This window comes from Emericellopsis cladophorae (assembly GCF_022114955.1).
Source record: "Emericellopsis cladophorae strain MUM 19.33 chromosome Unknown NODE_50_length_166691_cov_114_954254, whole genome shotgun sequence".
Classification (NCBI taxonomy): Eukaryota; Fungi; Ascomycota; class Sordariomycetes; order Hypocreales; family Bionectriaceae; genus Emericellopsis; species Emericellopsis cladophorae.
The window spans coordinates 29792-46246 of NW_026250975.1; the positions used below are offsets into that span (position 1 = coordinate 29792).

Consider the following 16455-nt stretch of genomic DNA (forward strand, 5'->3'; position numbering starts at 1 on the left):
ATATTTGTCTCAGCTGGCTGGCTTCTTGTTTAATGCCATTCCTTCTTCGCTCTGAACCACTTGAGTGTCTCCAAGCCTGACTGTACCTTGAGGCCGATCCGCATGTCTAGTGTGAATGCCTCCCAGTTCTTCACCTTCTCCAGTTGCGTAGCGCACTCTTCTAATTTCTCTTTCCTCATGGCATCGTCCTGTGCCGCGCCGCACTCTTCCCATGCAATGGCACCCACCTCGTACTCTGCGGCAGGGAGTACAAAGTCGTTCTTGGTAGCGCCTTTGAAGACAGCTCGGTCGTGTATGAGGACGTGTTCGCTGAGATGGCTCCTCGCTGCCACGTATTCGCCCTGCTGTCGCTTGACAGAGGACAAGCAGACGGCCCAGGTGCCCATCTCATCGAGCTCGCTCCTCATGAGCTCGACGCCCTTGTCGCCGCATGTGCAGCGTTCCCAGCTCAGCGTGTCGACGGCCTTGGTAAGTTCCTTCTCATTCATCCTCTTTGTCCCGTTCCAGAAGTATGTGAGTTCCATGGCGGGACTGACGCCAATGGCGTCAATCACGTCCACGCCCAGCTGAGCGGCGCGCTCCTCCCAGCGCTGTAGACGTTTCTGTAAAAAGACCTCAAAGGGGAGTTTGCCGGCCATGAGCTTCTTCCTGCCGACGACTGTGGGCGCCTTCTTGAGATACTCGTCCGCCGCAGCCTTTTGCCGCCTGCTCTCGTCCTCGTTGCCGTTGCGCCTGGCGTCACGGTACATTTCGATACAGGCGCAGCCGGCCATGAACCAGTACAGCGCTGGAGACCAGTCATTGGTCTCGACGGCTTTGAGGAATGCGTCGCGCATGACGGGCCAGTCTTGCACATACATGCCAACCAGTGCCAGTTCAAAGTCGTTGAGGGCGGCGACCTGCCTCATCTTGGGTGCCTTGCCGGTCGTGAGCAGCTTCATCGCCTCACGCATCCTGCGCTCGATAGAGAGGCGGCGGGACTCTTCGACCTGCCAGAGGCGCGAATCTGGGTAGCGCTCGCGCATGGTGGCGAGGAGACGCGCGCACTTTTCGCGCGGAGGACCGACGGTTTCGGCGGCTTCGTCGTAGTCACGCTCGTGGGGAAGGACGTCAACGATGCCCAGGAGACTCTGATAGTAGCCCAGGAGAGTCATACCCGCGACGGCACCGTTGATATTGTCATGGGTCGAGGATCGCCACAGCATGCCGACGCCTTGTGCGCGGTCGCCTCGGAAGCCGACCACGGAGAGGATCCTGGCAAAGGAGGGCGGCACCAGTGTGAGCATAAGCATGAGGATGCCGAAGCACATGTTGGCGCCGCTATGGATGAAGACGTCGACGGGATCCGTCATAAGAAGCTCTGTCTCGATCGGTGGTTTCATTACTGGGAGACTTGTTTGTTCCTCGTCTGAGCTGGATGGCTCCGGTGTCGTCTCGGCAGTGATGAGCTCCTTTTTCTCCTCGACCAAGGGGGTCAGCGTCTCCTTTGCATCGACGAATACCTCGGAGCCGCTGTCGTCCGTGTCGCGCGGCGTGTTCTTGCCACTCGTGCCCTGGTCTGAAAAGGCACCTCCCGGGGTGGCCTCGCCAATAACCCCGTTTTCAATCTGGATGATGCCGTCGAGCGTCAAGAAGGCCTTGCGTAGCTTGTAGAAGCTCTTCATCGCCTCCACCAGGCTCTCGTGCAACACGCCGACGACGGCGCCCATGAGCCAGACCTCAGCCCGGATGAGCTCGTACTCTGTGCCTGCTGGGTACATGCCGTTTCCGTCCACCCTCTTGCCCCTCCTCACGGCCATTTTGGCATCCTCAAAGGCCTTGTTCTCGCAGGCGTTGAGCATGTCCGTCGTCTCTGCCATGATGGACTTTTCCATGCCCAGGACCGAGCGCATGAAAAAGGCCACCGCTGCGCCGAGGGAGTGGAAGGACGAGCTCCCCTTGCGTAGCGCCTCGTACGCGGCGTCAATGTCATCGTTCATGATGAGCTGCGCGTAGTCCAGCGCCTCGACGAGGTCTCTCCTTTCCTTCTCCGGGTTCGCATGGTCAGATTTGACATTGGCGCGCAGCCAGCCGCCCAGTTTGCTCATTTTGGTCGGCGAGCTTGTCTGAGCAAAGTCATCCCCCATGCGCGTGCTTTGTGCACTTGGTAATACGTGTCAGCGCTTATGTACCAGAGACCCTGGAACCGCTTGCGCCCTCAGGGTCGGATAGTCGGATGTTTCCCAAATCCCGCTTGAATACGTACGTTGCGGAATGTGGGTGCCGATGTGGCTGAGTGGCTCGATGACGTTGGTGAAACAGAGTGGGATACGTAGGTACTGTGTGCTGATGAGGCTTTTACTTGCACAATGGGGAAAAGGGTCCGGACGCACGCGTCGAGGGGCTTCTTGTTGTCGTCTGTGCCATCATTGTAGGTGGATGCTCTGCAATGATGCTAGTTGGGTGTCACAGCCTCACAGGCAGCATGCTGACAGCGTCTGCGCTCTGCAGGTAGAAAGAGGCCCGATGCGGACAAGATCCTGCTAATCCAAGATATGTGTGTGTGAATCCAAGTTTTCATTCCATCACCGATAATCCATCCGCAACATGGCTACGGCATCTTCTCGAAACGCATCCTGACGGTGGGGCGACAAGCGAGTGGTCTTCGTCACCTCGAAACCACTGGTCAATCCAAACGGACCGCTCCTGGTTCGCAGCGATGTCGACGCGCTGATCTCGGAACTCCGTGCTCTCGACGACGGTGACGTCTGGATGCTGGGCGGTGGTCAACTGCAGATGGCATTCATGGAGCGCGACGCGCTGGACGAGGTGGAAATCTACGTGACGCCGGAGATACTTGGTGGTGGACAGCCGCTCTTCCCGCTCACGGGTCTCCGGGCGAGCACTATAATGATCAGCGCGACGGCGCTCGACAAGCGTTGCGTGCGGCTCCATTATCAAATGTGACGCGGAGACTGATCGCGAGTCTGAGTGAAGGTGAACTTTACTGTTCCGGACCTGCCCTGTAGTGAAGCAGTCGGACGAGGCTATTCTACTTTCTCTGCCCGCAAGATAGGGCAGGCCACGTTTTCTGCTATTTCATTGCCCGGCTATAATCAGGTAGGGCACATGACATTCGCCAGGTGAAAGCCGTCATCGACTTGCGACAAGCATTGCAAAGGGGTCTCTTTTAAATGAAGTCTAATCACGGAGTGGCACCTGACCGTGATGTTCGTCTTGCCACACAGAAGCCCCACGGTAGCAATTTGCATGTGCTCCAATACGCTCAGCCCATCCTTCCTGATTAAGATGATATCAGTCCTTCTCCAAGACAGTGTAACCAATATGCTTTCTGGAACACGATGTGGTGTTTAATGTCACGTTGCCCAAGACGCCCCTTTTCCGTCGACCCAATCACCGCCACGGACCCTCAGGGACATGGACACTGCCGTCCCGTCTGCCACCTAAATTAGGCGGTCTACCCCGCTGTATCCGGCGCCCGAGCCGCATTCGCAGCCCCTGAAGAGTAACACATGTCTGGGTTCAGTGGTGCCTTGACAGTGGACAGCTGCCTGCCAGAAGCAAGTGGCCTGTGAGCCCCTGACCTGCCCGCGGATCTCTGCGCGCGTGGAGTGCAGGACTCGGGAAGATTAGAATTAGCTGTGCTTCTTTTCCCCTTCGACCTCTGCCGTGCCGCTGTCTCTGTCTGTCTTGACTCACCGCAGTGATCCAGACTGAACTTCTTCATTGCTGTACTCCCGTCTCGCCTCCGAAACGCAGAGCGAGCGAGCAGAAACCATCCTCGCCTTGCTTCTGGCCCCCGCCTAGCTTCCATGCACTAACTAGTTCCAACTCCTGCAGCCGATCAGGCACAATCTGCAGCCAGTCCACCCACCGACCGACGCAAGGGACTGGACCTCCTGCATTGGGGGACTGGACGTGGCCAAGCGACCGGACGGGCCATTTGCTCGCCTGACGTCTGTTTCACTACTATAAGAGTCCTCAAGAGCCATGGCGTCTCCGCCACTGCCCACCGATGCGCCATCGATACCGACGCGCACACGCTTTAATTCAACGACGACGCACGGCGCCAGCACCAGCAGCTCGCGACGACGATCGGTTCAAGGCGGCGCGGTCGGTTCTGCGAAGCGCCAGAGCATTCCCCCAGCAGGCGGCCCCGAGGTCATATCGAGCTTGATCACCAGCTTGAGCGGCATCTCGAAACCAGCAGACGACTATTTTGAGGGCAAGCACGCGACCTCGGGCGGATACACCCCAAGCGCTACGCACTCCTCCCCAGCCTCGCCCAGCGGGGGCAGCAGGTCCGCCCTGACGGGCAGCTTTGGCGTGGACTACGGCGCGTACCGCAAGCCGAGTCTTCCCAACCTTCGCGAGGAGTCTCTGTCACTCGATGAGATTGCCGCCTCTGCACCCGTAATCCGGACCTCGAAGCCCACGAGCGGCTACTCGCCCCTGAGTCCGCCAAAGACCCCACGGAGCCATTCGAGCCGAGAGAACAACGGAGGCCTGCGGTCTTTTATGCGCAGCAGCAGCACGCCGTCCCGACCGTCCACGTACGACCACAATGATTCACAGAGCATTGGCAATCTCTCGATAGAACGTCACTCGACGTCCGACCAGCCGGACCTCCACCGTCGACGATCGGCCGACAGCTGGGGGCGTAAAGCCAGCCGCAGCGCAAAGGGGCTCATGTACATGAGCTCCAAGGAAAGACTGCGCGAAAAGGGATCTGGCACGGGTCTCGGCAGTGACAAGCCAGATCCATTCCTGGCTGAAACACCCATCAGCGAGGAACCCATAGAGACCATGTCCAAGACCGACAGCCCGCGGCCAATACCGCATCGCGATTCGAGCTTGCGGCCCAAGAGGTCGAGCGGGCGGAAGCCATCCGTCGACGATGGTCGCAAACCACGGAGGCCACCAGCGAAACTGGACCTCCACGAGGGTCGAAGCTTCTTTTTGGGGCCCGATGAACACGACCCCGCGGCGTCTACACCGAGGAGCAAGCAGTTTCTCGAGTCGATCCGCGACGACTATCTTGCATTTGATGCTCACACACCAGGGAGAGAGGAGACTGGAGATGGAGCACCATTCCCCGCCGTGCCACAGAGCAAGAGGCGCTCACAACAGAGCCTAGAGAGCGGGTCGAGGCGTCGTTCCGCGCCGCAGAGCCCCGATGGAAAGCCAAAACGGAGCAATTCGCGACTGGCGCGACTGTCGAGGCAGAGCAGCCCCGAGCCCAGGACGATGCTTGACTTGGACGACGGGGCCCCTCTCGACCGAGTGGACTCGGCTGATTCGATCGACGACGCTGTGGACTCGTACCTGTGCTCGCCGCGGCTCTCGCAGAAGATCAAGCATCCGCAGACGGGCCGAGTCATCTGCTTCTCCGAGGTGGGGGACCCCGAGGGTTCGGCAGTCTTCTGCTGCGTGGGCATGGGCTTGACGAGGTACATCACGGCGTTCTACGACGAGCTGGCCCTAACGCTCAAGTTGCGTCTGATTACGCCGGACCGTCCCGGCGTGGGCGACAGCGAGCCTTATCCGGATGGGACAACGGTGCCTCTGAACTGGCCAGGTAAGTCTCCTGCACTTGTGGAGTAGGATGAATGCTCACAATGACAGATGACGTGTATGCCATCTGCCAGTCGCTCAAGATTACGAAATTCTCCATCCTCGCGCACTCTGCCGGCGCCATCTATGCTCTGGCGACAGCCCTACGCATGCCCCAGCACATTCGCGGCCGAATACATCTCCTGGCACCGTGGATTCCACCTTCCCAGATGAACGTCTTTGGGGGCTCGCAGATTCTGCCGCCCACACACGCCATCCCCACGTCGCAGCGCATCCTGCGGGCTCTGCCGACGCCCATGCTCAAGGTCGCCAACAGCAGCTTCATGTCAGCAACGAGTACATCTATCACAACGTCTCTACCGAAGAACTCGCGCAGGACCAAGCGGAGGTCAACCGGGCAGGTGAAGGAAATCCCACCTGGCAACAACAGAAATATCACGCCAGCTCCCGACAAGGAGGACGTGCCATTGGAGACAACGGGTCGGGCACAGAGCATGACAACCTCGCCTAAGCAGCGAACAGAGCCTCTACGCCCTTCGAGTGCAGATCGAGCCCAGACGGCCGCGCTAGACGCCATGGCAGACCAGGAGAGGCAGGTCACGTACGACACGCGCCTGACACATGCCATCTGGGAGCTAGCCACGACGGGCGCGAACCCAGCGGTGGACCTCCTCATCTGCCTGGAGCGACGGCACACGATCGGGTTCCGGTACGTGGACATTAACCGGCCGGTGACCATCCATCACGGCAGCCGCGACACGCGCGTGCCCGTCGACAACGTCCGCTGGCTGGGTAAGACCATGCGGCGGTGCGAGGTCCGGGTGCTCGAGGGCGAGGGCCACGGGCTCATGGCGAGCGCTACCGTCATGGGCAACGTGCTGATGGAGATTAGCAAGGAATGGGAGGACTGGATGAGGGTGACAGGCGCGGATGGGCGGAAGGAAAAGGAGCGTGGCCGTCGAGGCACCATCCGCGGATGGGCCGAGGGGCACAGGGACTAGAGCTCGAGGTGACGCGACGAGCGCATTTGATTCTTGTATATTTTCTTCTCATTGGTATACCCATCGTGTCTGGATAGATAATGTAATTCGATGAACATTGCCTGTCTATCTCTCCAGTGTGAAAGGTGCCCCACTATAAGGTAAACTTGGTCTTCGACCTGACGTAACTTTTTAGGCTCGCCTGTCACCACTACGACTATCCACCCACCTGTCAATCAACCACCATGGACAGCCTCGACGAATTCGAAAAGTCGCTCGCGGCTGACAAGGCCCAGCGCGAAAAGGAAGAGCGTCGTGAACGCAAGCACAAACACCACCACCGCCATCACAGAGACGACGAACGCGACGGTCACTCTTCCAGGCACCGCTCCCACCACGACCGCGACGATCGTCACAGACACCGAGATCGAGACGAACGGGGCCACCGGCGGCATCGCGATGATAGGGATGGCGATGGTGATGGTCATCGCCACAAGCGCTCGAGAAGAAGCAGAAGCCCGCGACGGAATGAGGCGCTCGACGTGAACGATCCCAAGGAAGACCTCCCCCTCCCCGACGAGGAGCGTCCCGCCGCCGAGAATGCGCTTGACCCTGCCCAGCCCAAACTGGAACGGGACTCATGGATGGCGGCGCCAGGATCTCTGGACGTCGATTACATTCACCGTCCCAAGGACAGGTCCCTACCCCGAAAGGAAGCTGAGCCGAAGCGCGAGCTACACCATCGAGAACTAAACCGAGGCATTGACGACGCGAAAAGCTCTTCCACCCCTGCGCCGTCCAAAGAAAGGATCATTGATTACGCATTTGGCGATCGCGGTTCGTCGTGGCGCATGACCAAGCTCCGGACCGTGATGGCAGCGGCAGAGGAGAGTGGCCAACCAGTGGAGCAGGTGGCTCTGGAACGCTACGGTAGTCTCGAGGACTTTGACGACGCGCGCGAGGAGAAGGAGGAGCTCGAGCGGAGAAGGGTCTACGGCACAGGCTACGAGGCGAAGGAGAAGCCGTCCGGGGAGCTGTACCAGGAAAGACTGCGCACCATCAGACATACCCAACCCCCGCTCGATAAAGCAGAGGAAGCACCACAGGGCACTGTCATCCCTGACGAGGTACCCGCTGCTGCGCAGGCCATGGACCAGACGGCCCTGAACCGACTGCGTGCCCAGATGATGAAGGCCAAGATGCGCAAAGCGCCGAATGCAGAGCAGCTAGAAGAAGAATACAACCGTGCGGCTGCCTCATTCCAAGCAAACAGACCGCCCGACTCCGTCGTCATTGGAGGCATGGAGAACCGCCATCTGGCCGGGACGCGCGGGGAGGTCAAGGCCGTCACGACGAGACGCGGTCGGGAGCGCGGCAACGTCGAGGAGAATGACGAGATGACGATTGAGGACATGGTGCGTGAGGAGCGACGCACCAAGAATATGGCCGGCGGCGAAGCAATGCGACAGGCAGAGCGGATCGCCAAGGACGGCAAGTTTGCGACGGACCTGGACTACATGGACGACAACGCGGCGAAGCTGGCCAAGAGGGTGCACAAGAGCGAGGCGAACCTCAAGAATGTCGCCGTGCACGAGTTCCAGAAGCTCAACAGGGTGCTGGACAATTGTCCGCTGTGCCACCATGACGAGAGTGGGAGGCCACCCGTGGCGCCGGTCATCTCCCTGGGCACGAGGACGTTCCTGACGCTGCCCACTGAGCCGGAGGTGAGTCCCGGCGGCGCGGTAATTGTGCCCACGACGCACCGCAAGAACCTGCTCGAGTGCGACGACGACGAGTGGGAGGAGGTTCGCAACTTTATGAAGAGCCTGACGCGCAAGTACCACGCCGCGGGCCAGGATGTTGTCTTTTACGAGAATGCCGCGGCGCCGCAGCAGCATCGACATGCCGCCATGGTGGCTGTCCCCATCCCTTACGAGGAGGGTGCCATGGTGCCCGCGCACTTTAAGGAGGCGTTCCTTTCGTCGGACGCGGACTGGTCGCAGCACCGGCCTGTCATTGACACGCTCAAGGCGGCAGAGGGGGGGCTGGGCCGGGCGGCGTTCAGGAAGAGCATCGCGAAGGAGGCGCCCTACTTTCACGCCTGGTTCACGCTGGACGGGGGCATGGGCCACGTCGTGGAGGACGGGGGTGGTCGGTGGCCCAAAGGGGATCTGTTTGCGCGCGAGGTCATTGGGGGCATTGTCAGTGCTGAGCCGCACATTGTCAAGAAGCAGGGTCGCTGGGAGAGGGGGCGGGACACTGCGAGGGCGGAGAGGTGGAAGAAGGACTGGAGGAAGTACGACTGGACGAGGGTTCTGGAGGAGTAGTGGTGGAAACAAATGTCAAATACTCATATCATTTTAGTAGCTCAGTCTAATCTAGACGACAGCCCTCTTGGACCACTGGTGCACGAGGCGCTCGCCCTCCACCTTGCGCAACTTCTCGTCAAACAGCCTGTCGGTCAGGTACTTGCGGATCCAGACGTCGGCGCCGTTGTAGTTGATGCTGTGGTCGCTGTCGGTAAAGGCAAACATGTGCATCTTTTCGGGGGGCACGCCCTCGGCGACGAGCAGGTCGATCATTGCCGCCGTGTGCTGGTAGTGCACATTGTCATCGCCGGTACCGTGCAGGACGGAGAAGCCGCCGGCCACGTTCTTGAAGCCGTCGACGTTGTGCACGGCCGTCTCGAGGTAGCCGTCCGTGTTGCCGTCGAGCGTCTTCATGTAGCGCTCGGTGTAGAGGGTGTCATAGAAGCGCCAGTCGGACACGGGCGCGACAATGAGGCCCAGGGTGAAGACGCCCGAGTCGACCTCGAGCGTCTTGGCGGTCAGGTAGCCGCCGTAGGACCAGCCAAACATGCCGACGCGGTGGGCGTCGATAAAGTCGTTCTGCGCAATGAGCTGCTCGGCGGCCCAGATTTGGTCCAGGGGCTCTAGCTTGCCGAGCTGCGAGGTGACGAGGGAACGGTACGCGCGGCCCTGCATGGCGGTGCCGCGGTTGTCGACCGTGTACGTGATATACTCGAGCTCGGGGTCCGAGCCAATGTACATGTTCCAGTTCATGGACTGGAAGCGCTTGGCGACGGACTGCGAGTTGGGGCCGCCGTAGGGCGTGAAGAGGACGGGGTACTTTTTGGAGGGGTCAAAGTTGGCCGGCAGGTTCTGCTGGACGTTCATCTTGTAGCCGTCGGGGTGCTCGAGCTCGAACCAGGTCACGCTGGGGATGCGGAACTCGGAGAGCGTCTCGATGAATTCGGCATTGTCCACGAGGGTGCGCATGGCCTTGGAGGTCGAATTGGTGGTGTACAGCTCCTGGTAGGGGACGTTGGGGCCGGCGTAGGTCAGGATGTAGTAGCCGCCCTCGGACGAGAACGAGGCAGACCAGTAGCCGGCAACCTCGTCGTCGACCAGGGGCGTAATCTCGTTGGTATTGTAGGAGACCTTGTACACGTGGCGCTCGGTGCTGTGGCGCTGCGCGGCCGAGTAGTAGATCAGGCTGCGCTTGGTGTCGATCTTGAGGATGGAGGCAACCTCCCAGTCACCCTTGGTCAGCTGGATGGCCTTGCCGCCCTTGACCGGGTACAAGTAGATGTGCGCCCAGCCAGACTCGTCCGACATGTCGACGTAGTACGTGTTGTTGCAGGACGACTTGAGGGGGCCAACGTAGCTGATGGACATTGTGTTCTCGAGCCACCCGTCCGAGCCGTCGCGCTCACGGACTGTCTTGCTCGTCAGGGAGACCGGGTCGACGACGACGTGGGCATCGTGGTCCTGGACGCGGTTGTAGGCGCGGTAGATGAGGTCGGTGTGGGTGTCCGTGACCCAGGCCACCTCGCCAATGACCAGCTCGTCCTCAGGGAAGGCATCGATCTCCACGGTCTCGTACTCGCCGGAGGCCACGTCGAGGATGTTCAGCTGGACAGTGGGGTTCTTGCTGCCGACCTTGGGATAGCGCAGGTCCAGCTCGTCAGGGTACACGGGGGCGAGCTCCTGGTTGTCCATGTAGTACGGGATGGTGAAGGTGCCGACACCGGTCTCGTTGAAGGACAGGAAAGCAACAAACTTGGCGTCGGGCGAGAACCACAGGGAGTAACGGTCGCCAAAGATCTCCTCCTCGTAGACCCAGTCGGGCACACCGTGGAACATGTCCGGGCCGCCATCGTTGGTGATCTGCGCGATGTCGCCCGTGGCATGGTCGCGGAGGTACAGGTTGTTGTCTCTCACAAAGGCAATGGCGTCGCCAGTGGGTGCCATCTCGGCATACTGGATGTCACCGACCTGGTCGTCCACCAGGGGCGTGGACTCGCCGGACTCGACGTCGAGGATGAAGTAGTCGGCAAAGTACGAGTGGCGGTACTGCTTGGTAGTGTTGGCCGACAAGAGCACGCGGGAGGCATCGCTGCTGATCCAGTACTCGCTGTAGTCCTCGGGCAGCTGGTCAGCCGGGACAAATGTCTCGGTGGTTTCCGTGACAATGTCCTCGAGGACGAGGTCACCATCGCTGTTGGTGGTGATGTACTGGCCATCGCTTCCGGCAGAAGACCAGGCAACAGAGATGGACCTGGGGCGGTAGACAGCACCCGGGACGGTCTCGTTGAAAGCGAGCAGGCGGTCGCCATCAGGTTTGGGGTGCCCAGGCGCTCGAGGAGGGTCGATGGCGGCAGCAACGCCAGCCGCAATGGCCACGGTCCAGAGGGAGGGCATCTTGAGAAACAAACATAGGTCGCGCGTGTAGCTCACAAAGAAAAGAAGTCTGTGGACGAGGCGGGCCTCTGGTATTATTATACAAGGCCATAACCCTTGCACCCAACTTACACGCGCTGCCCCATGGCCGGGACATGTTCTCCAAGGTGGGGCGAACGGGAGCAATTGGCCAATGTCCGGCCTTGGCTAAGGGGCCTTCCCGAAGAGATCAAGTGCCGACGAATTTGTCCACTCTTGGCTTTTGTCAGGTTGGTCAAAGGGCCCTTGGGATTGCATCAATAGACGTGTGCGACGGCTCAATCCACCCCGGTTGTCAGCGGCCCATCCAAGGAATCTTCCCGGGCCCAATCTCGTCGGCATAGCGACCTTCTGGAACAGGCCATGCCCATCTCCAAAAAGCCCTTTCCCGGCGCGTCCCGCACGCATTGCCGTTGTTGATGGCGATAAGAGCGCCAAGGTCAATCGATATGTACCTCTCAAGGTGGGTGACCAGGCGAGTGAGGAGGGTGGTGCGATGAGGGGTCGCGTGCCTGGAGTGAAGCGCGTCAACAACTAGAGAGATACGCGGGGGTGATGGATGGCTGAACGAACGACTGGAGGCTCTGCATGTTCCAGGTCGAACATTTAGAGCCTTCACAGCGATGATAAAGGTGAAGGTGAAGGCGATGCACGTGATTTTTGAGCTCCCTGATGGCGAAGGAAGGCGCGTCTTTGTGTATGCAATGCACGCTACTGTGCTAACAGCTGATGTTATGCGCCCACGCTGTTCCTGGTAAGAGCTCATCGCATCCACCTGAACCCTGAAAAAATATTTCCAATGGCACTCGCGACTTTCCCATCCTGCCCGCTCTTGCCCAAGCTTTCTGATTCACTACCGCCGTGAGAACCGTGTGAGCACCCCCACCAACAACCGCCCACGATGGAAAACGAAAACGAGCAGCCTCAAGAGCGTCGCGAGCCTCCTCGTCACGCCCAGTCCAACAATTGGCGCACAAAGAGCGATGTCACCGACTCGCCGCCCCCCAGCTCTGGATGGAGGGGCAAGGACACCACCAACGGAACCCGCACCAACACGCGCTGGGCTGAGCGACCGCAGCGATCGTGGGGCAACAGGACGAACAGTGAGGAGTCGAGTGCTCTCAGCGAGGGTCGCCGCATCTACGTTGGTAATATCCTCTACGATGTGCGCCCCGAAGACATCACCGCCGTCTTCCACGAGAATGGCTTCGCGACGCTCGAGCAGCTCCACCTGTCCACCGACCCAGTCACAGGCCGCAACCCGGGCTACTGCTTTGTCGAGTTCCCAACCAAAGAAGATGCGGATGCAGCCATTGAGCACATGAACGGCGTGAACGTTAGGAACAGGCCCATGAAGACTGGCCCATGCAACCCCAAGCCCCGTCAAACTCGTCAGAGTGACCGCCCGGCCTTTGACCGCTGGGGTGATTCACCTTCCAGAGATAAGCCCTCTGGCACCGCCGATGACACGTACAGGGTCTATGTCGGTGGTCTCGACGAGATGAGCGACCTGTCGCAGAATGAGGAGGAGCTTCGCGAGATGTTCAAGGACTTCAAAATGTACGTACATTCGCGTGTTTTGCCTGCCAACCTTGCTAACAACACACAAAGTGCCTCTGTCAGCAAGCGCATGACTCCCCACGAATCGACCCGCGAGATGCCCGGCAAGCACCACTACGCGTTCGTCGACCTGGTCAACCGTCAGGAGGGCCAGGAAGCCATCCGCGCCCTCGACGGCACCGACTGGGCTGGGTCCGCCATCAAAGTCAGGGAGGCAAAGCAACTGCAACGTGACAACAACAGGAGCAGGGGAACAAGATATGATTCATCCAACATCCCTCTATAACACACTACTCTTTACTCTAAGCCGCGCGCCCCACCGGGGCAGCATCCGCACCAAAGTACTTTTCCAACTCGCTCTCCATCTCGTGGCCATCAATGTGACGCATCTCCTTGGACCGCTTGACCGGGTTGACATTGTCACTGTGGGCCGATGCGAAGATAATGTCCAGCTCCTCCAGGCTGCGCCCACGGGGTTCGGGGAAGAAGAAGTAGACGCTGGGGAGGATGGCCGCGTTGAAGACGGCGAACATGACATAGGTCTTGTAGCCGAGGTTGGCAAACGCAGGTGGTGTGATCATGACAATCAAAAAGTTGGACAGCCAGTTGGAGCATGTCGACAGGGCGTTGGCCTGGATACGGATGCGCAGGTTAGTGATCTCGGCAGGGTACAGCCAGGTCATGCCCAGCCATCCGATGGCGAAGAAGGTGTTGAAGACGAACAGGAAGACCGTGGCCGTGACACCGAACCGTACCTCGAGCTGCGGCGCGCCAGCATCGTCGACCTCACCAGTGGACACAGTACCGGCAAGGATCGCCATGGACGCCATCATGCCAAAGGCACCGAACAGCATGAGGTTTCGTCGACCGGTCCTCTCAATCAGCGGCAGCGCAATCAATGACGCGAGGAAGTACTCGGTACCGTTTGCCGCGGCCAACAACCTCGACATGGCGGGGTCAAAGCCAAGAGAGTTTTCGAAGAGGAAGGTCGCGTAGTAGGTGATGAGGTTGATGCCACAGATTTGCTGGAAGAACTGACTCATCATGCCAAGGAGTGTGCGTCTGAGGTTCTGCGATGGGCCGTTGGTCAGCAGCTCCTTGTACTTGAAGCCGCCGCCGCGAGACTGGACCTCGAGGGCCTCGGTGATGGCCTGGATCTCCGTGGAGACTTCATCATCGTCAATGGGCTTGCCCAGAAGACGAGAGGTAACCTCGCGGGCCTCTTCCATGCGTCCCTTCATAGCAAGCCAACGAGGCGAGTCGGGAAGGTACAGCAGGCCGATCATGACGACGATGGTGAAGAAGGACTGGAAGGCGATGGGGAACCTCCAGCGGACGGAGCCCTCGAGGAAGTAGAAGCCATAGTCGACCCAGTACGCAATCATGATACCGCCGGAGATGAGCGCGCCGGAGATCAAGATGAGGAAACCACGCTGGTGAGGACGGGCGCACTCGGATTGCCATGTAGGAATGGTAGACGTGACCATGCCGTTGCCGATGCCTCCGACGATACGACCGACGATAAGCAGGGCATAACCGTTGGCAGCGGCCTGGAAGATGGTGCCGATGATCATGATGAGGGAGCCCCAGAAGGTGGACGACTTGCGGCCCCAGACCTCGCCGTAGAAGAGAATCAGGATGGCACCGAGGAAGCATCCAATCTGGTAAATGGCCACGCCGGCGGCCTGGGTGTTGGGGTCACCCGTGCACATGGTCGGGTCCGGGTCGCCGTTCGGCAGCCAGCATAGCGAGTTGGCCCTGTCGCGGGGCGTCATCAGGGGAATGCTCTTTTGGAAGTCGTCCAGCGTGAGGAGGGCGCTGAGCACGCCCTGGTCATAACCGAACATGAGGAAACCGCACGAGGCGATGAAGCCAATGCTGTAGTTGAGCACGGCGCCCTGGAGGTGTTTGCCGCGGACCTTCCACTCGGGAAGATCGCCCAGCCTGGAGAGCATGCCCACGATACCAGTCTGCTTGGTGGGGCCGGTGGGCGTACGGGGGTTGGACTTTTCATTCTGGGCGTGGTTGACCTGACTGCCAGATGAGTTGTCAGTGGCGTCGTTGCCGGCGAGGACGCCGTCTGTACGGGAAGTCTTTTCCGCCATGGTGGTTGCAAGTCGTGTTACTACTACTCTGCCATGTGAGATGGGGATGGGGTGGCGGCACCGCGTCTCTTATACAGATGAAGAGTTTGTCCTGGAGTATTGGAGACCCCAGACACGCGAGATTGTCGGTGGATAAGGCACGTCATGGGCCAAGGTCAGCCTCCCGAATTGGAGGGTGGTCGGTTGGCGCGCTGTTCTTGGCTGTAGCCTGTGGGTGGGCGCGCGCGCACCTGGATGGGTTCACCGTTTAGGCTTTGTGTTTTCCCCTGCAGGATTATTATCTACACGGTTATGCGATTCGGAACCGGAAAGCCTTGTTCGGAAGAGGGCTTTCGGTTATGGAAGAGCGTACGACACGGGCGTGGCCATCTGCTACGCATGTTCGTGTTCTTGTCTTCTTACATTACAGCCTCTTCCCATTTAGCAGTCGGCAATTGAAAACATCGAAGGGCTGTCGTCAATAACCGGGTTCCCGAATCGAGTAAACCGAACTTTGCCAAGCTAGCGGGTTCCACTCGGAACCCACGCCGGTGCAGTGCGGCAGCGGCATTTGTTGATCGATCGTCGTGGCTGGCCGGACTCGGAGACGGTACGGACCACGGTTAGGCTTAGGCGCACAAAAATTCTCCTCGCTTGGCTCGCTGACGTCAAGGGCGTTAAGCTTATTTTTTGGACGTCACTTAAGCTTAACCACCTCGACCGTCAGTCTAAGCGAAGACATCTACATTCAGGCACGTTCACGACCATGCGTACATTTGAGATGAGACGCCACTGGTTGTTTCGCGTAGAAAATATCTTTTTACGTGGTACGAGTCGAACGATGCCGATTTCACTTGTTGGAGCATCTGTGGATCCGTCCGTCTCTTGGCTTGTCTCTGTTGGATGGTCTTTGTCATATCTGCTGGGCCGCAGGAATGCGGTTTTCTAGCGCGGCTGACTCGCGAATTAGCATCAATTTTGCCGCTGTTGCTGGGACAGGGAGGCTGATGCCTGCTTGCGATCATCAACTCATTGACTGATTTGGCAAGTTCCGCCGTCCGAGTCCCGAGTACCACCGAGCGCAGAGTGTGATACCGGTGGACTCATCAACCACAGGGCCACAAATCACCACCACGCGGGCGTCGTGCTGCAACCGTTCACATGGATGATAGCGGCCCCCAGATTCATCCCCAGGCGCAATCTCCTCGTCTGGAGAGAAGGGAGCGTGGGCATTCTCCAGATTACCTGTTGGAGCAAGCCGTCAGCAAGTGGACGCACGGCTTGTCCTGAATCGTTAAGCCGTTAATATGAGCGGGTCAGCGAGAATGGTGGGTACGTATTCACAAAAGGACGCGGTTGGTGGTGTGTTTGGCTGTTGGGCGTTCAATTGGATTGTGGTCGTCTTGGCGAGGTTGGAGGACGTTTCGGGACCGAATAGTGAAGCGAGCGATTGCGATCAAAGAGGCTGACTCGTTCACGCGCTGAATCGACCAGTAAAGCTCATGATGACTCATGAAAGATACCCGCATCTACACT

The 16455-nt window shown here is 59.3% G+C and overlaps 6 protein-coding genes across 6 annotated transcripts; 3 read left to right on the plus strand and 3 right to left on the minus strand.

Moving 5' to 3' along the window:
* Positions 1-29: 29 nt before the first annotated feature.
* On the minus strand, positions 30-2934 carry J7T54_007746 (Pfam:IML2; the record flags this gene model as incomplete). Its single annotated transcript, XM_051508843.1, has 3 exons — positions 30-2133; positions 2373-2423; positions 2681-2934. The coding sequence occupies 3 exons, from the start codon at positions 2932-2934 to the stop codon at positions 30-32; spliced, it is 2409 nt and encodes an 802-aa protein (XP_051360075.1).
* A 1056-nt stretch (positions 2935-3990) lies between these two features.
* Positions 3991-6575, plus strand: J7T54_007747 (uncharacterized protein; the record flags this gene model as incomplete). Its single annotated transcript, XM_051508844.1, has 2 exons — positions 3991-5578; positions 5626-6575. The coding sequence occupies 2 exons, from the start codon at positions 3991-3993 to the stop codon at positions 6573-6575; spliced, it is 2538 nt and encodes an 845-aa protein (XP_051360076.1).
* Positions 6576-6799: 224 nt separating this feature from the next.
* Positions 6800-8881, plus strand: J7T54_007748 (Pre-mRNA-splicing factor-like protein; the record flags this gene model as incomplete). The annotated part of the gene is made up of 1 exon (XM_051508845.1): positions 6800-8881. One exon carries the CDS (start codon positions 6800-6802, stop codon positions 8879-8881), a length of 2082 nt encoding a protein of 693 aa, XP_051360077.1.
* A 51-nt stretch (positions 8882-8932) lies between these two features.
* Positions 8933-11257, minus strand: J7T54_007749 (dipeptidyl peptidase-like protein; the record flags this gene model as incomplete). The annotated part of the gene is made up of 1 exon (XM_051508846.1): positions 8933-11257. One exon carries the CDS (start codon positions 11255-11257, stop codon positions 8933-8935), a length of 2325 nt encoding a protein of 774 aa, XP_051360078.1.
* A 919-nt stretch (positions 11258-12176) lies between these two features.
* Positions 12177-13121, plus strand: J7T54_007750 (uncharacterized protein; the record flags this gene model as incomplete). Its single annotated transcript, XM_051508847.1, has 2 exons — positions 12177-12835; positions 12887-13121. 2 exons carry the CDS (start codon positions 12177-12179, stop codon positions 13119-13121), a joined length of 894 nt encoding a protein of 297 aa, XP_051360079.1.
* A 16-nt stretch (positions 13122-13137) lies between these two features.
* J7T54_007751 (Sugar transporter-like protein) lies at positions 13138-14940 on the minus strand (the record flags this gene model as incomplete). The annotated part of the gene is made up of 1 exon (XM_051508848.1): positions 13138-14940. One exon carries the CDS (start codon positions 14938-14940, stop codon positions 13138-13140), a length of 1803 nt encoding a protein of 600 aa, XP_051360080.1.
* Positions 14941-16455: the final 1515 nt, after the last annotated feature.